Source organism: Panulirus ornatus, chromosome 46 (assembly GCF_036320965.1).
Source record: "Panulirus ornatus isolate Po-2019 chromosome 46, ASM3632096v1, whole genome shotgun sequence".
In the NCBI taxonomy this organism is placed as follows: domain Eukaryota; kingdom Metazoa; phylum Arthropoda; class Malacostraca; order Decapoda; family Palinuridae; genus Panulirus; species Panulirus ornatus.
In genome coordinates, this window is record NC_092269.1 from 4,254,228 (window position 1) to 4,278,227 (window position 24,000).

The 24,000-nt window shown below is 48.7% G+C and overlaps 1 protein-coding gene across 6 annotated transcripts in view; it reads left to right on the forward strand.

Moving 5' to 3' along the window:
- Positions 1 to 24,000, forward strand: part of LOC139763088 (uncharacterized) — a 163,923-nt gene that overhangs the window by 22,285 nt on the left and 117,638 nt on the right. For 3 of the 6 annotated variants that reach the window (XM_071688710.1, XM_071688713.1, XM_071688714.1), the window contains exon 3: positions 4,816 to 4,954. In XM_071688710.1, coding sequence (XP_071544811.1) covers positions 4,816 to 4,954 — 139 coding nt within the window. Of the gene's footprint in view, positions 1 to 4,815; positions 4,955 to 9,463; positions 9,595 to 23,560; positions 23,776 to 24,000 lie in introns of those variants that run through there. The other 3 variants (XM_071688712.1, XM_071688716.1, XM_071688715.1) reach the window with 2 other exon arrangements.

The window sequence follows — 24,000 nt, forward strand, 5'->3', positions numbered from 1 at the left end:
AGGGGTGGGTGTGTGGGGGGTAGTAATTGATTGCAGGTTATGCAGGGGAGGGGGGTGGGGTGGTGTTTGAGAGGGAGGGATGGTGGGGGGAAATAGTAGTAATACAGGAGGCGACCATAGGTCCTCATGGGAGAGAACGGTGGAGTATAGAAAGGTGTGTGTGTGTGTGCGGGTGTGGGATCGGGAGAACCGAATGCCAAACCCGCGCTGCGGTTACCTGGGATCGAACATATCCCTGGCGGGGTTGGCGGGCAGGATCGACTGACGCGTGCGTTGGTAGGAGGTGTGCGTAGAGTCGTGCCATCCCCCTTGTGGTATTTTGCCACTTAAGAGTCATGCAGTGGCGTGCGTGCCGGAGATCAAGCGACGCGGAGCGGCATTGGTTTCGGGTTGAGTACCAGGAGCTGCGCAGTCTCGATGACGGGGGCCCCCGTCGGCCAAAGCCGAGGGGCCCCGTTGAAAGACCTCCCCTTCCCCCTCCCCACTATCACCTCACGTAGTTTTTTTTTTTCTTTCTTTCTTTTAGGAGGTGGGGAGGGGGGGGACCATTCCAATACACATGGCTCTATGTAACTCTGGAATAGAGAGAGAGAGAGAGAGAGAGAGAGAGAGAGAGAGAGAGAGAGAGAGAGAGAGAGAGAGAGAGAGAGAGAGAGGAAGCAACCCGGCGATAGACACACACACACACACCAGCGTGCGACGGGACAGCCCAGCCCCGGAAGCTAGCTCCCCCCCCCCCTCCACTCCTGTGGGTTTGTTGATGACCGGTGAAACTTTTAATGGGGGGAGGGAGGGATTAGGGGGGGGGGAACGTCCCCGCTAGAGGCCGGAAGTGCCGTAGGGTGGCGATCGGTAGGATGGGGGGGAAAGATTTAGCCACATGTCCGTCATGTGTAGACGGTTGAGGGGGGGGTGTGTTGTTGACGAGGGGGGGAGACGACCTCTTTCTTCCTTCCCCTTCCGCACCGGATGTTGCAGGAGCCCCTCACCTACTGCGAGGGTTCAGGAAGGTTGTGTGTACTTGAAAGATTCCCCGCCGCTGGGCCACCAGCCTTATCACACTTACTGTAAAGTCATGCCGACCTTATAAAGGGAACCAAGTGAGGATTTCCCTCAGAGGCTCGGCCCTCTGTTCTTAACGCTACCTTCTGGCGCGGGAAATGGCGAAGAGTAGAAAGAAAAAAAAAAAAAAAAAAAATATATATATATATATATATATATTATATATATATATATATATATATATATATAATATATATATATATATATACACACACACACACACACACAACACACACACACACACACACACACACACACACACATACACAATTGCTTCACCCGCATGAGCGAGATGGCGTCAGGAACAGGTAAACAATGGCCTTATTTGCATATACCCACTTTCTAACCGTCGTGTACAATGCACCGAGACATTGCGGTGACAGATGCAGCACAAAGCCATTTTTCAAATTACCCAAAAGGGGAGGCGAAGATTAGCTCCTCAATGCGCTGCGCGCGTTTCCACAGCTGTATTATTTTGGCCGGGTCATTGCTTTGATCAGCATTCAGTGTTCTCGCGTCTTATATAACCAGAACTATAAAGACAATGGAATTCTGAAGGGTGGACGACTTTATATATATATATATATATATATATATATATATATATATATATATATATATATATATATATATATATATATACACCCAACGCCAAGGAACCTTTCACATTTTCTATAATGTGTTTCCTCCCTGTTTGGAAGCCGTTTTCTCTACTGTTTATTCCCTCTCGCAGCTTCAACAACACATTTTCTTTCTAGAATTGAATTTCGTTTGTCCTTTTATACCGTCGATGGTACAGTTTTATGTAAGTTTTCTTTGCGGTATTTGGACACACTATAATTTCGAACATCTTTCATAATTTTATTATGGTTTCATGTTTATAGTTAAGTCTCATATGAATGTGTGTGTGTGTGTGTGTGTGTGTGTGTGTGTGTGTGTGTGTGTGTGTGTGTGTGTTGGATAGTTATTGAATAAAGTGTCTATCGGGGCCCCATAAGTGTTGCATTGTCATTGTCTATTGGGATGTTAGCAATGATAGTTTTAGCACGTACAGAACACGTTCGTCCGTGTCAGCAGTCAAGCGATGACCTTGCCTTCCCATTTTGACCCCTCTGTCGCTAACCTCCAGCTAACTACCCCAAGAGTCGAGTGGTCGTTAGGTCTGTTACGTGGGAATCCGTCGTCCCGCGTCGTTTGTCTAAGGAAATAACAGCGCATCGTTATGTTATGTTGTTATGTGTGGTGTTATGTGTATGTAGAGGCATAACAGTTATGAGATGTGAGGGCTGTTTCCGACCTCGAATGTTAAGCATCTTGGTCGCTTTTCAGTCGTAACGACCCTTAAGCGCGACGTAACGATCGTTAAGCTTTGACGGTACGACACCATGAATACGATGATCTGGCCTAATTCGTTAAGGGGCAGGTCAGAGGCTAGGTCGTTAACTGAGGGTTGTATTGTCGTGTTCTGGGGGTCGTGCTGTCGTGCTTGAGGGTCGTTCTGTCGTGCTCGGGGCGGGGGGGGGGGGGTCGTATCGTCACGTTCAATGGGGTTAATCACCTCCTGTGAACCATATACAATTTTCATCGGTTGATTTTATTAAGGGAAAAAGACATTTGATTTTCTTGTCACACACACACACACACACACATAGATAAATAGATAGATAGCACTTATAGTCTTTTTTTCCTTATACTTTGGCCGTGCATTTGTGTTATTTTTCCACCTAATAGATATGAATGTTAGAAAGAATTACTGCTGTCCATTACACTGACCTTGATATTGACCAGGACAGACCCATAGAAAGAGCACAGTGTACGGGGGTTGGGGGTCAATATTGCAGTAGGTGACGCTTCCCCGAATATAGTGGGAGAAAACGGGAGTTGTTAAACAGAACACACACATAATTGTAACTATTCTGAGGTTACGCAATGAACAAGTGGAAGAACAGGAAGCAATGAAACTTAGAACGCTTGTTACGAAACATGTTCATCGTAGAGTGATTTGAATTCGCCCCAGAATGAGGCTAAGTTTACCCAGTGTGAAGGTCAAAAAATCGTGAATTGTATGTGTGGACGATTGTTAAAGACTGAAAATGTTGTTGTCCTTGTCCTTGTTTGCTTGTCATTCAGTAAGAGAAGGTATTAGGGTTGTAATAACCCCCTTGTAACGAGAAATAAGGGACCGACAGTGGCACAATTCATTGGCAAGGAGACTAGGTACGTTGTCTAGGTTAAAAATAAAAAGATTAAAAGCCACAAGGAGGACAGGGTATTATGAATGAGGGTGTCCGGTAATGCGAGCTAGGCTGGCGGCTATTTCCGAGCGGGATCGCTCTCATTGGTCAGTCCGGAGGGGCTCGTTGGGCGCGCCTCGGCTGTGATTGGTCCAGGACGGGGGTGTATTTCGACGCTTACCCCCCCCCCCCCTCCTCCCCATGTGGCCTCCCGATAGGGGATAGATCGGTGTTATGAACGTTTGGTTATTGTAGGTGTTGGTCTTGTGTGTGTGTGGCTGTTTGGGGATTGTGGTGGGTGTGAGGTAGTTTATTAAGGTGTAGTGGGTGGGAGGTAGTTTATAAGGTGTGGTGGGTGTAGGTAGTTCGTAAAAGCAGTTGGGTTGGTAGAAGGCAGTGTGGTTGGTGGAAAGACAGTTTATAAAAGGTAGTTTGTATTGGTGGAATGTAGTTTATCAAGGCAGTTTGGATGGTGGAAGGCTGTGTGGTTGGTGTGAGGTAGTTTATAAAACTTGTGTGATTGATGAAGACAGTTTATAGGCAGAAGTGAGATGGAGGAAAAGGATGAAGACAGTTTATAGGCAGAAAGTGAGATGGAGGAAAAGTTGTGAGTGCTCATGAGGAAGGAGGCTATATGAGTAGTCGTAGTCGAAGCTGTCTTTGATGATGGAAATGACCTTGGGAGGGAAAATTAGGTTGATCGGATGGGTCTGTCTGAGGCATTGATTGGGAGGGTGTAGTGGACGAGGGAAGGAAATGCGCGTTGGTCTGGGTATACACACACACGGGCAATACACAAAGGCATTTCCGCTCGTCCTGCATAGTGTTGGGGGGGGGGGGGGAACCACCAGGTGGTGTCCCTGGTTGTTTAGCGTCTCTCTCTCTCTCTCTCTCTCTCTCTCTCTCTCTATCTCTCTCATCTCTCTCTCTCTCGTCACGGCGTCCGTGCTCGACCCTCAATCCTATAGGATTATTCATGGGGCCTCTGTCCTCCCGGATCCGACCAGCTAACCTGTTTCGACCACATTGTGAGGGTTGTGGCGGGAGAAAACCTTACCGTAGACCAGTTTGGAACGGAGGATGGTATGCTAAACTGATACGTCTTCGTTTCATCGTTGAGAAATATCATTTTGATTAAATATTCTGGTGTCTTTTTTTTTTTTTTATCTCGCTCCTTGTTCATGTATATCTCCGAGGTCAACACGCGAGACATGCTGGTATTATTCTTCGTGGGTCAAATTTTGAATTATAGTTCCCCTTTTTACGGCTCAGATGAGTGTGTGTGATCACTGCTTGTGATTACTATTTGTGTGTGTTACGGGGAGGGAGGTTTTTTTTTTTACATGTGTTGCCCCCGTCTCGTGAGTCTTAGGTTATAGTATCATGTTAGAGAGAGAGAGAGAGAGAGAGAGAGAGAGAGAGAGAGAGAGAGAGAGAGAGAGAACCCTTCAGGGAATTGTAGTACTCTCCTTACACACCCACCCTAGAGGTAATGACATCGTGTCCTTTCTACACCCAGGATGTGGAGGCTGTGTACTTCCTACACCCCGGCAGAAGGAGGAGGAGGAGGAGGAGGCATTGGTGTCGCCCCCTTCAGATTCAAGGCTCTTCAGTGTACTTCGCTCTCCCTTCCTCACACACACACACACACACCGATCGTAAGTTTTACCGTGTTTAAAGAGAGACTTTCCATCCCTTCCCTCCCTCCTTCCCCTCTGGCTACATGATTTTTTTTTCCACCCCGGCCGTAATCTTTCCGCCTTGGGGGGACACACACACCTTCCATTTTCCTGGGCAAAACAACCTTGATCCAATTCCGCTGCAGCACGAAAGAACGAGAGATATAATCCCAGTGATTTACGCTCGGGTCGAAGGGAGAGACATGTTTCCCTCCTCCCCACCCCGCCTCGTCCCAGCGCCTGTCTCTCTTGTGTGTAAGGACGCCGCTGGAATGAATATTGTGGGACTGCTGGGGCTTCGAAGTCCTTGTTGGGGTCGCGCTGGCCTCGAAGGAGGAGAGCCAGCGTCGTCACCTTGATCAAGGGCGCGCCAAGGATGCGGTGCAGGTCAGTGTGTGTGTGGGTGAGGAGAGAAGGTTGGTATCCTTCGTTGACAGTGAACCTGCGCAGATTCCGGTAGGCTTTCAAGACACGGGTTTAGGACCTCGGGTCCTTGGCCATGTGGCGACGGTATATCCTTCCACCATCGAGAGCGAAGGATTCGAACCCACGTGGTAGTTAGGTACACACACACACACACACACACACACACAACACACACTTTTACATACTGATCACTCGGCACAGCAGCAGCTGCTGCCCCATCATAGGGACGTGACTGTTCGATCACTAGTAATTGATGATTTTGTAATCGATAGCAGCTCACGTCGCTTGGACGAACCTGTGTTCCAGTCGGAGCCATTGTCGGTCGAATAACTGTCATTAGAGGCTCCAGGCAATTTGCCGCGCTGGTAATACTACTTCCTGTAGGAGAGAGAGAGAGAGAGAGAGAGAGAGAGAGAGAGAGAGAGAGAGAGAGAGAGAGAGAGAGGTTCAATGTCTGTACCCTTGGGACAAGGTTCGCATACGTCATTCGTTGCCTCGCATTTATTTATCTATTCTTTTTTTTTTTTTTTTCAAAGCCACTGAACGCGCCTCTCAAGGACGTGGGTTCTGGAATCCGCCAAAGTGCGCGCGCGCGCTCGTCGTTGGCCGTGAAAGGAAGCGTTGCGTGCACGAGGATTGACAGAGCTGTGTTTATGGTACACACACACACACACACACACACACACACACCACATCGCGTCTCATGTATCATTTTAACTAGTTTTTTTTGTGGATGTGTCGAAATCATTGATTATCCGTTTCCCAGTCAGCAGATACCTGCCTTAAGGACTCCCTCTCATCCCGTACATAGGGTTACACCACAGCTTCTCTTCTATATTGTTCACGGTATATTGAAATTGTCGGACGCGTCATTTACATATGGTCGTGTTGCCATTTGTCCACGGCCAACATCTGACCCGCGCGGAAATAAGACATGAGTGCGCGGAAATAAGACATGAATGCGCGGAAATAAGACATGAATGCGCGGAAATAAGACATGAATGCGCAGAAATAAGACCCTTGTTTAGAGCGCAGTGTTTGCCGTTTAGTGAGCCCGCAGTGTTCATTGTATAGCGGTGTCTGCTGTGCGCATTCTCGTCCACGCTTCGTTTGTATGTATGTCCCAGTCAACGCGCTGGAGAAGGAGGAAGAGGAGGAGGAGGAGGGTTCTAGAAGAAGCTGGTTCCAGGGAAAGGCGTGTTTGTGTGTGTGTGTGTGTGTGTGTGTGTGTGTGTGTGTGTGTGTCGGTCTCATGATACCCGACGGTTGGTGGGGCGTTGCTGGAAACTCTCTCTCTCTCTCTCTCTCTCTCTCTTCTCTCTCTCTCTCTCTTCTCTCTCTCTCTCTCTCTCTCTCTCTCTCTCCCTTGCTAGCGCCCCTGCCCCCCCTTCCATCATTTTTTCCCATCTTTCCCCCCACACAACAGAGAAGGAAGGAGTGGCCGGCCAACGCCGTGCCTCAAGAGGGCTATTAAAGCCTAAGAGTTTACACACACACACACACAATGATAAAATGGATCGTGATTAGATGACCCCCCAAAAAAAACCCGCCTTCGCCGCCACCTAATCCCCCAGGGAAAAAAAATTTAAACCCCAGAAGGGTATTGAGGCACCATTGAACCAGGAGTGATTCCATTTTTGGTATCGTCTTTTTTGTTATATAGGGACGGGAAGTTGGGGGGGTGAGAGGGGAGGATTACCATATCGCCAGGATTCACCGTTCACCTCATTCCGAAGGGACACCCCCTCCCCCCCCTTTCCCTATGCCTATCAGAAATAGTTTATTTGTTTTATTGTGTTTCATGATGAAGGCATTTGTGAGGCTTCACAAAAAAAAGGAGTATGTGTGTGTGTGTGTTTTGTGTGTGTGTGTGTGTGTGTGTTGGGGGGGGGGGGGGGAGTTAAGGCTCTGGAGAGGACTTTGGACCTATTCAATTTACAGTCTTGGACATTGTGCTTTATTGTAAGATGCCATGATGGTTGCTGTCTCTTTTTCCGTGTTTGGGATGATGACCCTTTTGGGTCCTGTGTCCCACCTGTCACCCTCTTATATCGCTGTATTGTACCGAGTGTATGCTCTCTCTCCTTGCCTCCATCTACCCACTGATATTGTGTCCACTGTCCGTTCTCTGCTTGCCTCCATCTACTTACTGCTATTGTGTTCACTATACGTTCTCTGCTTGCCTCCACCTACCCACTGCTATTGTGTCCACTGTACGTTCATGGTTCCCACACGTCTGCTCTCCCTGTGTTTAGGAGGTGATGAGCCACAGCCAATGTCTCTCTTAAGAGTTGATTGCCGTAACAAGTGTAGGGTCTGACTGAGCCATGTCCAGTTTGGGTAGTTATGTGGCTGAGGCTGCTGACACTGCTTATAGACCTTTGTAGCTTATGTAGTCGCGCACTCTCTTGAGCACGACGGGGCGACCCTCATGAGCACGACGGTACGACACCCCTGAGGCCAGTGGTACGATCCACTTGAACGCGACGGTACGACACCCTTGAGCACGACGATACGACTTCTTTGAGCATGACGGTACGACACCCTTGAGTACGACGGTACGACACCCTTGAGTACGACGGTACGACACCCTTGAGTACGACGGTACGACACCCTTGAGCACGACGGTACGACACCCTTGAGTACGACGTACGACACCCTTGAGCACGCCGGTACGACACCCTTGAGTACGACGGTACGACACCCTTGAGTACGACGGTACGACACCCTTGAGTAACACGGTACGACACCCTTGATCACGACGGTACGACACCCTTGAGTACGACGGTACGACACCCTTAAGTACGACGGTACGACACCCTTGAGTACGACGGTACGACACCCTTGAGTAACACGGTACGACACCCTTGAACACGACGGTACGACACCCTTGAGTACGACGGTACGACACCTTGAGTACGACGGTACGACACCCTTGAACACGACGGTACGACACCCTTGAGCACGACGGTACGACACCCTTGAGTACGACGGTACGACACCCTTGAGTACACGGTACGACACCCTTGAACACGACGGTACGACACCCTTGAGTACGACGGTACGACACCTTTGAGTACGACGGTACGACACCCTTGTGTACGACGGTACGACACCCTTGAGTACGACGGTACGACACCCTTTAGCACGACGGTACGACACCCTTCAGCACGACGGTACGACACCCTTCAGCACGACGGTACGACCTGAGCACGACGGTACGACACCCTTGTGTATATTGTGGCCACGTCTTTAGCGAGATCCGAAGTGAGATTTGAAGGATTTGTGGTTACGTGTGTGTGTGTGTGTGTTGTGTGTGTGTGTGTGTGTGTGTGTGTGTGTGATACTGACGAATGCTTTCGAAAGCTGATCGTGTTGTGGAACGCCAGATTTTTTCCCACCTGGTGACACACACAGACACAGCTGGGGTTTTTTTTGAGGATTTGGTGGCAGCTGGTGTGTGTGTGTGTGGATGTGCTTGTTGTGACGTAGGCGGGATTGTCGTATCTTAACGTCTGATTAGCGGGGGATTGGGTCCAGTGACAAAGACAGCAAACAAGGTCTTTTAATTGTCGTGTTTGTTATGGTGTAGCGTTAGGCGTGTCTTAAAATATTTCTCGTCCCACCCGTTTTCTGTGCCGTCTCGTTGTTTTAGAATTGGTAAGAGGGGTATTGCCTCTCGATGACTCGCAGGTCACATTTACTCACAAAAAGGTGACGGGGATATGGTCTTTTTTTGAGTTTTGGGACTGAGAGGAGAACTCATCCAGTGGGCATTATGTGCTGACGGTATTTTCTTGTGGTAGTGCGAATACATAGACGAGAGAGAGAGAGAGACTGTGTGTGTGTGTGTGTGTGTGTATGTGTGTGTGTGTGTGTGTGTGTGTGTGTGTGTGTGTGTGTGTGTGTTTACGAAAGAATGCGTTGTACGTGTTTTAAGTATTTATCGAATAGCTGTTTCCCTCCCTTCAAGCTGGGGATTGGTCGGAGGACGGGAGGAGGCGGTGTGGTCGTCTATCGGTTAGAGATTCCAGGAGGAGACAGAAACCCCCAAGGCAGAGTGAGTGCTTGGTGCTTTAGGGAGGCACTTGGGCTTGAGGTCGGTCGACACGCCTGTGGGACAAGGATGAGGCGGGTGTTCTCCATCCCCGTTAACTGGCTCATCAACAACACAGCAGGAAAATGCACGGCAGGTTCGTGTTCATACTGGCTCATCAACAACACAGTAGCATTTTCCTACTGTGTTGATCGTGGACGAATCTTTCTCACTGCAACGTCCGTATGCGTTTCTACTCCCACCACACCCGTCTCTGATCTCTCCCAGTACCACAGACGCCCCTCGAGAGGACCCGAGTTTGAATTCCTTTGCATGTGTATATGTGTGTGTATAGTAGTCTCCATACCTTGAGGGTTTGGGGTTTAGAGTCGTTTTGCCCTCCTCGCTGCTGGAACAGACCGTTGTGCTCAAGGGATCGTACCGTCGTGCTCAAGGATCGTACCGTCTTACTCAAGGATCGTACCGTCTTACTCAAGGATCGTACCGTCTTACTCAAGGATCGTACCGTCTTACTCAAGGATCGTACCGTCTTACTCAAGGATCGTACCGTCTTACTCAAGGATCGTACCGTCTTACTCAAGGATCGTACCGTCTTACTCAAGGATCGTACCGTCTTACTCAAGGATCGTACCGTCTTACTCAAGGATCGTACCGTCTTACTCAAGGATCGTACCGTCTTACTCAAGGATCGTACCGTCTTACTCAAGGATCGTACCGTTGTGCTCAAGGGATCGTACCGTTGTGCTCAAGGGATCGTACCGTTGTGCTCAAGGGATCGTACCGTTGTGCTCAAGGGATCGTACCGTCTTACTCAAGGATCGTACCGTCTTACTCAAGGATCGTACCGTCTTACTCAAGGATCGTACCGTCTTACTCAAGGATCGTACCGTCTTACTCAAGGATCGTACCGTCTTACTCAAGGATCGTACCGTCTTACTCAAGGATCGTACCGTCTTACTCAAGGATCGTACCGTCTTACTCAAGGATCGTACCGTCTTACTCAAGGATCGTACCGTCGTGCTCAAGGATCGTACCGTCTTACTCAAGGATCGTACCGTCTTACTCAAGGATCGTACCGTCTTACTCAAGGATCGTACCGTCTTACTCAAGGATCGTACCGTCTTACTCAAGGATCGTACCGTCTTACTCAAGGATCGTACCGTCTTACTCAAGGATCGTACCGTCTTACTCAAGGATCGTACCGTTGTGCTCAAGGGATCGTACCGTTGTGCTCAAGGGATCGTACCGTTGTGCTCAAGGGATCGTACCGTCGTGCTCAAGGATCGTACCGTCTTACTCAAGGATCGTACCGTCTTACTCAAGGATCGTACCGTCTTACTCAAGGATCGTACCGTCTTACTCAAGGATCGTACCGTCTTACTCAAGGATCGTACCGTCTTACTCAAGGATCGTACCGTCTTACTCAAGGATCGTACCGTCTTACTCAAGGATCGTACCGTCTTACTCAAGGATCGTACCGTCTTACTCAAGGATCGTACCGTCTTACTCAAGGATCGTACCGTCTTACTCAAGGATCGTACCGTCTTACTCAAGGATCGTACCGTCTTACTCAAGGATCGTACCGTCGTGCTCAAGGATCGTACCGTCTTACTCAAGGATCGTACCGTTGTGCTCAAGGGATCGTACCGTTGTGCTCAAGGGATCGTACCGTTGTGCTCAAGGGATCGTACCGTTGTGCTCAAGGGATCGTACCGTTGTGCTCAAGGGATCGTACCGTTGTGCTCAAGGGATCGTACCGTTGTGCTCAAGGGATCGTACCGTTGTGCTCAAGGGATCGTACCGTTGTGCTCAAGGGATCGTACCGTTGTGCTCAAGGGATCGTACCGTTGTGCTCAAGGGATCGTACCGTTGTGCTCAAGGGATCGTACCGTTGTGCTCAAGGGATCGTACCGTCGTGCTCAAGGATCGTACCGTCTTACTCAAGGATCGTACCGTCTTACTCAAGGATCGTACCGTCGTGCTCAAGGATCGTACCGTCTTACTCAAGGATCGTACCGTCGTGCTCAAGGATCGTACCGTCTTACTCAAGGATCGTACCGTTGTGCTCAAGGGATCGTACCGTTGTGCTCAAGGGATCGTACCGTTGTGCTCAAGGGATCGTACCGTCGTGCTCAAGGATCGTACCGTCTTACTCAAGGATCGTACCGTCTTACTCAAGGATCGTACCGTCTTACTCAAGGATCGTACCGTCTTACTCAAGGATCGTACCGTCTTACTCAAGGATCGTACCGTCTTACTCAAGGATCGTACCGTCTTACTCAAGGATCGTACCGTCTTACTCAAGGATCGTACCGTCTTACTCAAGGATCGTACCGTCTTACTCAAGGATCGTACCGTTGTGCTCAAGGGATCGTACCGTTGTGCTCAAGGGATCGTACCGTTGTGCTCAAGGGATCGTACCGTCGTGCTCAAGGATCGTACCGTCTTACTCAAGGATCGTACCGTCGTGCTCAAGGATCGTACCGTCTTACTCAAGGATCGTACCGTTGTGCTCAAGGGATCGTACCGTTGTGCTCAAGGGATCGTACCGTTGTGCTCAAGGGATCGTACCGTTGTGCTCAAGGGATCGTACCGTTGTGCTCAAGGGATCGTACCGTTGTGCTCAAGGGATCGTACCGTTGTGCTCAAGGGATCGTACCGTTGTGCTCAAGGGATCGTACCGTTGTGCTCAAGGGATCGTACCGTTGTGCTCAAGGGATCGTACCGTCGTGCTCAAAGAATCGTACCGTCGTGCTCAAGGATCGTACCGTCTTACTCAAGGATCGTACCGTTGTGCTCAAGGGATCGTACCGTCGTGCTCAAGGATCGTACCGTTGTGCTCAAGGGATCGTACCGTTGTGCTCAAGGGATCGTACCGTTGTGCTCAAGGGATCGTACCGTTGTGCTCAAGGGATCGTACCGTTGTGCTCAAGGGATCGTACCGTTGTGCTCAAGGGATCGTACCGTTGTGCTCAAGGGATCGTACCGTTGTGCTCAAGGGATCGTACCGTTGTGCTCAAGGGATCGTACCGTTGTGCTCAAGGGATCGTACCGTCGTGCTCAAGGATCGTACCGTCGTGCTCAAGGATCGTACCGTCTTACTCAAGGATCGTACCGTCTTACTCAAGGATCGTACCGTCGTGCTCAAGGATCGTACCGTTGTGCTCAAGGGATCGTACCGTTGTGCTCAAGGGATCGTACCGTTGTGCTCAAGGGATCGTACCGTTGTGCTCAAGGGATCGTACCGTTGTGCTCAAGGGATCGTACCGTTGTGCTCAAGGGATCGTACCGTTGTGCTCAAGGGATCGTACCGTTGTGCTCAAGGGATCGTACCGTTGTGCTCAAGGGATCGTACCGTTGTGCTCAAGGGATCGTACCGTTGTGCTCAAGGGATCGTACCGTTGTGCTCAAGGGATCGTACCGTTGTGCTCAAGGGATCGTACCGTTGTGCTCAAGGGATCGTACCGTCTTACTCAAGGATCGTACCGTCGTGCTCAAGGATCGTACCGTTGTGCTCAAGGGATCGTACCGTTGTGCTCAAGGGATCGTACCGTTGTGCTCAAGGGATCGTACCGTTGTGCTCAAGGGATCGTACCGTTGTGCTCAAGGGATCGTACCGTTGTGCTCAAGGGATCGTACCGTTGTGCTCAAGGGATCGTACCGTCGTGCTCAAAGAATCGTACCGTCGTGCTCAAGGGATCGTACCGTTGTGCTCAAGGGATCGTACCGTTGTGCTCAAGGGATCGTACCGTTGTGCTCAAGGGATCGTACCGTTGTGCTCAAGGGATCGTACCGTTGTGCTCAAGGGATCGTACCGTTGTGCTCAAGGGATCGTACCGTTGTGCTCAAGGGATCGTACCGTTGTGCTCAAGGGATCGTACCGTTGTGCTCAAGGGATCGTACCGTTGTGCTCAAGGGATCGTACCGTTGTGCTCAAGGGATCGTACCGTTGTGCTCAAGGGATCGTACCGTTGTGCTCAAGGGATCGTACCGTTGTGCTCAAGGGATCGTACCGTTGTGCTCAAGGGATCGTACCGTTGTGCTCAAGGGATCGTACCGTTGTGCTCAAGGGATCGTACCGTTGTGCTCAAGGGATCGTACCGTTGTGCTCAAGGGATCGTACCGTTGTGCTCAAGGGATCGTACCGTCGTGCTCAAGGATCGTACCGTCTTACTCAAGGATCGTACCGTCGTGCTCAAGGATCGTACCGTCGTGCTCAAGGATCGTACCGTCTTGCTCAAGGATCGTACCGTCTTACTCAAGGATCGTACCGTCTTACTCAAGGATCGTACCGTCTTACTCAAGGATCGTACCGTCTTACTCAAGGATCGTACCGTCGTGCTCAAGGATCGTACCGTCTTACTCAAGGATCGTACCGTCTTACTCAAGGATCGTACCGTCTTACTCAAGGATCGTACCGTCTTACTCAAGGATCGTACCGTCTTACTCAAGGATCGTACCGTCTTACTCAAGGATCGTACCGTCTTACTCAAGGATCGTACCGTCGTGCTCAAGGATCGTACCGTCTTACTCAAGGATCGTACCGTCTTACTCAAGGATCGTACCGTCTTACTCAAGGATCGTACCGTCGTGCTCAAGGATCGTACCGTCTTACTCAAGGATCGTACCGTCTTACTCAAGGATCGTACCGTCTTACTCAAGGATCGTACCGTCTTACTCAAGGATCGTACCGTCTTACTCAAGGATCGTACCGTCTTACTCAAGGATCGTACCGTTGTGCTTAAGGATCGTACCGTTGTGCTCAAGGATCGTACCGTCAAACTCAAGGATCGTACTGTTGTGCTCAAGGATCGTACCGTCTTACTCAAGGATCGTACCGTCTTACTCAAGGATCGTACCGTCGTGCTCAAGGATCGTACCGTCTTACTCAAGGATCGTACCGTCTTACTCAAGGATCGTACCGTCTTACTCAAGGATCGTACCGTCTTACTCAAGGATCGTACCGTCTTACTCAAGGATCGTACCGTTGTGCTCAAGGGATCGTACCGTTGTGCTCAAGGGATCGTACCGTTGTGCTCAAGGGATCGTACCGTTGTGCTCAAGGGATCGTACCGTCTTACTCAAGGATCGTACCGTCTTACTCAAGGATCGTACCGTCTTACTCAAGGATCGTACCGTCTTACTCAAGGATCGTACCGTCTTACTCAAGGATCGTACCGTCTTACTCAAGGATCGTACCGTCTTACTCAAGGATCGTACCGTTGTGCTCAAGGGATCGTACCGTTGTGCTCAAGGGATCGAACCGTCGTGCTCAAGGCTCGTACCGTCGTGCTCAAGGGATCGTACCGTTGTGCTCAAGGGATCGTACCGTTGTGCTCAAGGGATCGTACCGTTGTGCTCAAGGGATCGTACCGTCGTGCTCAAAGAATCGTACCGTCGTGCTCAAGGATCGTACCGTCGTGCTCAGTGATCGTACCGTCTTACTCAAGGATCGTACCGTCATACTCAAGGATCGTACCGTCTTACTCAAGGATCGTACCGTCGTGCTTAAGGGATCATACCGTCTTACTGAAGGGATCGTACCGTCGTGCTCGAGGATCGTACCTTCTTAATGGTGTTAATTAAATTTCTTCTAAGATTTAACCTCTGGTTTTCCCCCACCGTAGTGGCCAGCGGTGCGTGAGACGCAGTTGTCCTCATCACATCGGTATCCATGAAATGTCAAGCGCAGTGCTTTTACGTCTGTCGCTTCCACTCCGACACTGCGACTTAACGTAACTGATGCTTCGACTTCTAACGTTTGTAGGCTTGCAATTTGCACTCATACGTCAAGTAGTGGTTCACTGTCTCCTGAGAAAGACATATTGTATATTTCTTACGATATAGTGACGGAGTCGTAATATATTGATTGTATCGTGAGAAATATTAGATATTTGTTACGATATAGTAACAAGAGTGAGTGATGATATTTGCTGTATATCGTGAGAAAGATATATTAAAAATTTCTTACGATATAGTAACGGAGTCATAATATATTGATTAAATCGTGAGGAATATTAGATATTTGTTACGATATAGTAACAAGAGTGAGTGATGATATTTGTTTTATATCGTGAGAAAGATATATTAAAAATTTCTTACGATATAGTAACGGAGTCATAATATATTGATTAAATCGTGAGGAATATTAGATATTTGTTACGATATAGTAACAAGAGTGAGTAATGATATTTGTTTTATATCGTGAGAAAGATATATGGAATATTTCCTTTTGTTATAGTCACTAGATTCACTCGTACCATTTTTTCTGACAGTCGTTGAACGCTGCTCTGCTTTGAGTGTGTGAAATGTGTTGTGCCGTGGGATGGGGTAAAGAAATGGAAGAGAGTTTAAAGCTATCTTTTATTGTTGACTTATCATTCACGGCAATGTCAACATGGCTACGTTGGGTCAGTTTGATCTCCCAATCTAGAAGTCTTGGGCTGTGGTCTAGCTAGCAGCCTCCCCAGGCGTCAGAATATTAACGATTCAGCGTCTCCAACACACGTTCCATACACGCACCATTTCCGTCCATCGTATATATATATATATATATATATATATATATATATATATATATATATATATATATATATATATATATATATATATTGATTTTTTTAATCACTTAAAGCCATTGAGAGCGATGGTATATGATGATTGTAGGGGTCAATTACTCGCTCCCTGTCCAGAGAATTGGTCGTCAAAACCCGAAGCATAGCTTATTCATAGACTCTCATATGTGTATGTATGTGTATATGTATTTACCTGTTCTAGCTGTGGGCTCCGGGTTCGGTGGGTGTGTGTGAGCTGGTGTTGTGGGAAAGTATGCGCCCGGCTCACCTTGAGGACCAGGAACAGAGACGGGAGCTGTGGTCTGAAAGACGTGGGTGGATGTGTGTTGTTTCGCTGTTGATGGTCCGCAGCGACGTGGGTGTGGTCGGGCGTCGTGTCTATGACATATATCGTGGCGTCGTGTGTATGACAGATGTCGTGGCGTCGTGTATGGGACGGATGTCGTGGCGTCGTGTATAGGACAGATGTCTTGGCGTCGTGTAGAATAAATGACTCATTATTAAACGCTTTAGAAATAATAGAAAAAAAGAATGTAAAAAAAGAGGTTGGTTAAAAAACCCTTTTTAGCACGTTTTTTGAAGCCCTTGAGAGGAGTCTTATGGGCTGGCCTTTGACATGACCTTTTAGAAGGTTCAGCTCAGAGGTCACAGGCCGTACTTAAGGGCTTGTACCGTCGCGTACCGTCGTACCAAAGCCTCGCGTACCGTCGCACTTAATTAAGTGATTTTGATCTCGCGTTTGAACCGTAACGAACAACAGGTTTAAAAGCCTCGTAATGAAGCTCGATTTTGTAATATTAGAAGAGAGAGAGAGAGAGAGAGAGAGAGAGAGAGAAGAGAGAGAGAGAGAGAGAGAGAGAGAGAGAGAGAGAGAGAGAGAGAGAGAGAGAGAGAGAGAGAGAGAGAGAGAGAGAGACTTTTGTTTGTGACATTACACAGTCTATTTGCATTTACTGACCACACTGGTAGATGTAAATTGTTGTGGAGTTATCAGGTGTGTGTATGTTTGGAGGGAGGGAAAGGCTACCACATAATCATGGAAGGGTGTGATCGCTCGATTACTGAACCCTCCTCCTCCTCCTCATCCTTCTCCTCCTCGTCCTCCTCGCTCCTCCTCCTCCTCCTCCTCCTCCTCCTCCTCCTCCTCCCTCCCACGTCACACACACACACACACACACACACACACACACACACACACACCGTTGAAGATGACGAGAAAATGGCTGGGAAGACGTGGGCGGGGGTCGTGGCACCCCATAGCCATACACCGGAGACAGGAGAGGGAGTCCTGCAGGAGGGTACAACGGTCCTGGGCGCGTCCTCGGGAATGCGAGGTCAGACCCCCAGGACCTCTGTGGCCGGCGTGTCGCGTTACCGCGGGACCTCGCTCGTGAGGTTCTCGTGGGAAAATCTCGGGTTTTTTCCTTTTTTTTTTCTTTACCTTGTCTTCCTTCCTTCTTCTGGGATTTGAAATATACGGTGTTGAGGATGAAGATGATAAGACGATTGATAGTGTGTTATTTCATAATGGCCCAAAGGGAACCATTACTGACTTATAGATCAACATACTGGTGGTGGGAGGAGGGGGTTAGCTTAATAGCCAGTGACATAGACGCGGGATATATATATATATATATATATATATATATATATATATATATATATATATATATATATATATATATATATATTATCCCTGGGGATAGAGGATTAAGAATACTTCCCACGTATTCCTGCGTGTCGTAGAAGGCGACTAAAAGGGGAGGGAGCGGGGGGCTGGAAATCCTCCCCTCTCGTTTTTTTTTTTTTTTTCCAAAAGAAGGAGCAGAGGGGGCCAGGTGAGGATATTCCAAAAAAGGCCCAGTCCTCTGTTCTTAACGCTACCTCGGTAACGTGGGAAATGGCGAATAGTTTAAAAGAAAGAAAGAAAATATATATATGTCTATCACAGGCAAGGTTGTATGAAGGTGACCCAAATGATGATGATGATGATGATGATGATGAGGCATTTTAAACCCAGGGCGTCAGAAATGAGACCACTGAGGGGGGGGGGGGGGTCGTGGGCTCTCTCTTCCTCCTCCTCCTCCTCACCACCACCACTAGGCCGGCCCCACCATACCTCAGGTGTGCCAGGTAACCTGGTGCTGTTTGGGGCGCAGCCTGACCCAAGGTAGAGAGGGAAGGAGGCAGGGAGAGAAGCGTTGATGGACGGCGTTTTGTGGACGGTTCTGCCTTCTCTCTCTCTCTCTCTCTCCCAGTTTAGCTGCGGACGCATCTGTCATTCATCCCCTGTCAGTTGTGAGACAGTATTATATTTTTGTCTAATTCTACACCTATTGATCACTACTGTGTCCATCTGTCTGTCAGTGTGCGTCATTAATTATATTCCCAGTTTTCGTGGGAGTTTAAACTTACACACACACACACACACACACACACGTAGTGCATTGTAAGTAGATGTGGACGGTACTTTAGTATTATCTAAGTGTTAAGTGATGCTCGAGGGAATCCGCTTGCTGAGCCAATAGATTTTGAGACCCCTCCAACTTGATTCAAAGCCTCCAACTCACGGAGTTACGCGTCGTGTGCGTAAGGACATCTGCGCATATCCCATGTCACTATAATTATTTGCTCAATCATGATAAAACTATAATTTTCTCGTTTGCCGTAGATGTGGTGTTGGTGAACGAGGTATGGGCGGGGTCTGCACCATTATAACCGCTGTCATTTGCATAAATCACTTACCCATTCCACGTTCGTGGTGATCCATGGTGGACATCAGAATCCACCGGCTCATTCGCCGCTCCCTCACAGCCCCCCCAGCGCCTCCAACGGTAGAACAGCTCCTCCAAATCGTGCCTCGCCTTCTTCCGACGTAATTCATCGAGTTCGCGAGATGACTCGTTTCTCGCATGAGGTTGCTTCGTGATCTCCCTTATCAAAATTGCACTCCACGCGTCCCGTTCGGAGACGCATCGCTGTATTATTCAACCTCAATCGTCCGTATTATTCAACCTCAATCGTCTGTATTATTCAACCTCAATCGTCCGGAAATCATCTCCAAGAATGATAACGAAGCGGAGTGACTCATCGCCTTATCTTACTTTAGATTCCCTGGCATTCAGACGGGACCAGAGGCAACGTGGGAAGGCTCAGGGTGGAGATGTCAAGGATTTCTTTGTTACCTTCTTTGCCACTTTCTTTGTTACCCCCCTCCTCGTCCACTGCCTCGAAGATGAGACTTGAAGTAAGCGCGTAGGGCGACAGTCGACGGGAAGGGATGACGCGACCCCGCGTTTGAGTAAGCCAAGGAAACATTACTGACAGTTGGTATCAACAACCCAGTTGTAGATGTTCACGTGGAGAGACCGCTCGAAAAAAAAAGAGGCGGAGATTTTGAGGGGGGGTTGTGTGAGTTCGTGTGAGCCAGAGCGTATCATTATTAGATCATCCACGCCCTTTACGTGATTTGAAATGAGGACTGATAAGGGCGAAAAAACATGACCTCACACCTTCCGTTTAAGATACTCGTTAATGATGTAGTTGATAATACAGTAGCTTCCCCCCACCCCCCCTAAGTTTATGCCTTGTATGTGTGTGTGTGTCGAGGGATTCGACCGAGTGGGGTGTGGTGTGGGGGGCCTTCACGAAGACAGTAGCCCTTCCGTGGGAGTCGACCGAGGGAGGAGGGGACACTCAGCGGGGACATTTGCCCTCCCGACGCCGGAGTCTGGTGCTTTGCCTGGTTTTATATTTACTTAGGAGAGCAGGTGTTGCGCGTCGAGCGTACGTGCTGGCGAGCATGGCACTGGCGCGCGTCCCAGCTCGGGTTGGGGGCCACCTGGCGCCTTTGGTCATGTTCCACAGGCACTTGGGAGGGTGAGGGTGAGGCCGACCTGCCTGCCTGCCTGCCTGCCGCCGGTATCTGCCGAAGCTGCTGGCACTGTCGGGTCATGTTCTTCAGGCACCGGGGATTCGAACCCTGGCCGAGACGCGAGATACCGAGCTGCCAGAGTTGTTTTGGAGGTGCGATCTGTGGCACAGCTGCTGCCTCTCTTCAGGTCACGAGTGGGTGACAGGTGTTGTGTTTTTTGGTGGGCGGAGAGGAGCTTGCTTGCGCTTGCGCATGTGATGACACTCCAAGCAGACACTTACCCCATTCCGAGTGACGCCATCAGACAAGCATTTGTGCCATTTGGATTTTTTTTTTCTCTCTCTCTCTCTTACTTAACGAGTTTCCTCAATAGTTTCCCGAACTTGCTGAATGAGCAGGTGCTATTTGTGGATTACACGTGAGCCTTTTCCATTTCCGGGTCGCTCCTTTTCCTGAACGGCCCAACGAAGCAGGAGTGGTTTAGGGGGGGTGGGGGAAGCCGAGACTCTGCGTCGTATTCATCACGATCCTGAATGGTACTTAGATGGAAAGTGGTTCAGAGCGATGCTTCATGGTGCTGCATAGTCACTTGTATAGATTATTCATGATTCGCATTTATGTATTGGGTCTTTTACATGAATTAGGGGAACAGGATTCACGGTTTTGAGTTCAACTCATGATTCACTTATTCTGGAGCGCTTGATAACTCTCACATCTAGAGACCCTCCATGATTCACAGTATTTAGGACTACCCTATGATTCACACGTCTGAGACCTCCATATGATTCGCAGCTCGGAAGCCTCTTTGAAGACACAGACGGGAGACGGGAGGGCGTGCAAACTTCAGTTCACAAGGGTCAGGGGACGCAGTGAGAGAGAGAGAGAGAGAGAGAGGAGAGAGAGAGAGAGAGAGAGAGAGAGAGAGAGAGAGAGAGAGAGAGAGTTTGGTGCCGAGACACTGTATCTTTGGAACCGCTGAAGAATGTGTTTCGAGGTTTTCCAATTGTGGATGCTTATGACTCTTGAGGTCGACGGCCTTAACGACTTGGTGGGGGAGGGGGCGTGTTGACGGGGCCCAAATGGCCAGCCAAACTGATATAATAGTCTTGAGGTCATGGCTTGAGGAGGAGTGGGAGAGCCGATTGGATGCAGTGGTCCGTGGCATTTAGTCATCTTCCCTCCCTCTAAAAGGGGTTAGAGGTGCCAGACACCCCCCCCCCCCACACACACACACACACACACACACACACACACAGCTGGGCCTGGAGCCACCACACACCCCCACACACGTCAGCTGTGTATAACCATTCACTCCGGGAGATAACGTAAACCATTAGCCAATGCCTCTTATCGTCAAGAGCTCTTGGTTTATCAGTGTTGGATACGGGACGACGACTCGTTGGGTCATGCCAAACTACGGCTTGAGTTATTAGCTTGTTTAAGAGCTGTTATGATGGCCTGAATTGTGCCCATTTGCAACAAAATGCTTATTCAGTATATATATACATATGTGTGTGTTTGTGTGTGTGTGTGTGTGGATTTTTGCCTATTTTGTGACCCCATTATGACATCTTATTCCTAAGTAACCAAGATATGCCGCCCTGGTCACTGAGGGGTTAGTATGCGTTTCCTGGAGATTGAACCATTTTCTTATCGTCGGGTGTGAGGAGAGGCCACGCCATCGTCCACATGCTGTGAAAGGGTCGCACCGCCTTGCCGAGGAGGCGTAGAGTGGAGCAGCGATGAACAGGGAGTCGTAACAATGGCCAGAAGAACTCTTGGGTCACCCAGGAAGTTGTTGGTCTGATGGCTTGGCGTTGGCTCTTCTCTTAGCCGTGTCTTCATCCATCCTTTTCCTATAATTTCTTGTCTTTTATCCGACCTTCTTATCATGCTGTCGCAGTTCGAGTTCGGGGTCTCGTAAATTATGTGGTGGGGGCTTTGACCTTTTTCCCTCGTGAGGAAAAGCGAGTCACGCGGCTCTCCCACCTGCATACGACTTGAGGATCAAGGAGGAGGTTCAGATACGTCGTGATGGTGGTGGTGCCAGAATATTTAAGTTTCCCTTGAGCACGACGGTATACGACCTTTGAGCACGACGGTGTTCAATAATCTTATGATTTTATTATATTGTATTTATTTATTTATTTTTTTGGGGGGAGGAGGGGAAGGGAATATATCTCCTGTCTTTCAGTAAAAAAATTTGAAGACATAATGGTGTGTTGGAGATTCAAGCTGTGTGTACCCCATTTCTTGTGTGTGTGTGTGTGTGTGTGTGTGTGTGTGTGTGTGTAACGTTTGCCTCTGTTTAAAAAAAAAAAAAATGTATCTTTTAGTAGGACACTTGTAATCTATGATTATTCCTGGCTTATCAGTTTGATGGTTGAGGTTATCAATGATAGGGAGAGCTTAATATATGCCACGTTAGATATATTCTCTTCGTGGTTATGAAACGCTTGACCCACATAGAACGTAAGACCTACGAATTATTCTCGAATTTAGTGAGGTTGTGTCGTTCTAAAGGAAATTGACATTATTAACGTCTTCGTGTGCATTACGGGTCTATATTTGCGTACTTGTGTCGTTGTATGAGTAGATGTTAATGTGGCATGGGTAGAATGAGGTCTATCCCCGTTAAGTCATTTAGTACAGTAATTACCTGTATGTGATTACCTGTTTATATGGTACGGCGAGGGAGTCATACACTCCTGGGGTCCCCCCATCTCGTTATATATGTGATTATTTATTTATAATGACCCGTTTGTATTGTACGGGAAGGGAGTTCTACACCCTGGGGGCCCTCCATCATGTAAGAGTTTAATGAATTATATTCTACGGGGAGGGAGTTCTACACACTCCCTGTGGGGGAAGGGGACGCGCCGCGCCCCCGTCTCTCGATGTATTGTTATCAGTGAGGTGTCTGGTTGGCACCGGGTGGGAGCGGTGGAGAGAGAGAGAGAGTGGATGGCTGTGTGTGTGTGGTGTGTGTGTGTGTGTGTGTGTGTGTACAGATATATGGCACCATTTTCCCCGCGTGTCGTCTGAGTGATTACCGACGTGCCGCCGGGTCTGTGAGGGCCTTTGGTGAGCCCTACTGTCTGTTAACTCGTGCGAGCGTTGACCCCGTCTGCGCTAAACAGAAGGGCGCGACGCGCACCTTCCGTCCGTCGCCCAAAGGGTGGTGGGTGGGGGGAGGGGGGGTTGTTGTTGTTTAGCTGATGATGCAATAGACATGGTCGTTCGTGTGACCGGAGACTTGTTCGTGAAGATGAAGGGAGAAAGATTGGTTCGAGGGGGGGCACATGAAGCCTATATATATATATATATATATATATATAGATAGATAGATAGATAGATAGATAGATAGTTAGAACACTGTTGCCATATCTACTCTGAGCTAATTGTGGCCTTCATAAGGATTGTTTATGTTTACCTCTTCGCGTGGATTGGCTTTGAAAACTTCATTTTATAATTTCTTGCTTCTGAAGTTAACTTTATGCGCACCAAGGTAGGAAATAAGTGAGATTAAAGTTGCTGTTTTTTCCTGTTTTTTTTTTTTTTTCTATTTTTCGCTTGTATCTTGTGACCTTTCGCAGTGTCGCCACCTCCAGTCTTTCGTCGTCGTGACGCAAGACTTGTTGGTAGCGCTGGTGTACAGCTCACTGGCCATCGTAGTTTGGCCCGGTGACGCAAGATGGCTTACGACTCTCGTTGTTTTTCCTCCCTTGGGAAAAGTCGTTACGAAGAAGACATTTGTCCACTGCGACAGATTGCAGCTTGTCGCCTGCTTGTGGGATTTCTTTCTCCCTCGAGTCTGGGGCCAGCCAAAACAGCGTCATCTGCAAACAGCAGCAACGCCTTACGTCAGGTGGGCAACGTTCGTCCTCTGTATCTGAAGGCGGCTCCGACCGGGACTGCATGACCCTTAGGATGTGATAGCCTGACCTTTGACCCTTAGGATGTGATAGCCTGACCTTTTGACCCTTAGGATGTGATAGCCTGACCTTTTGACCCTTAGGATGTGATAGCCTGACCTTTTGACCCTTAGGATGTGATAGCCTGACCTTTTGACCCTTAGGATGTGATAGCCTGA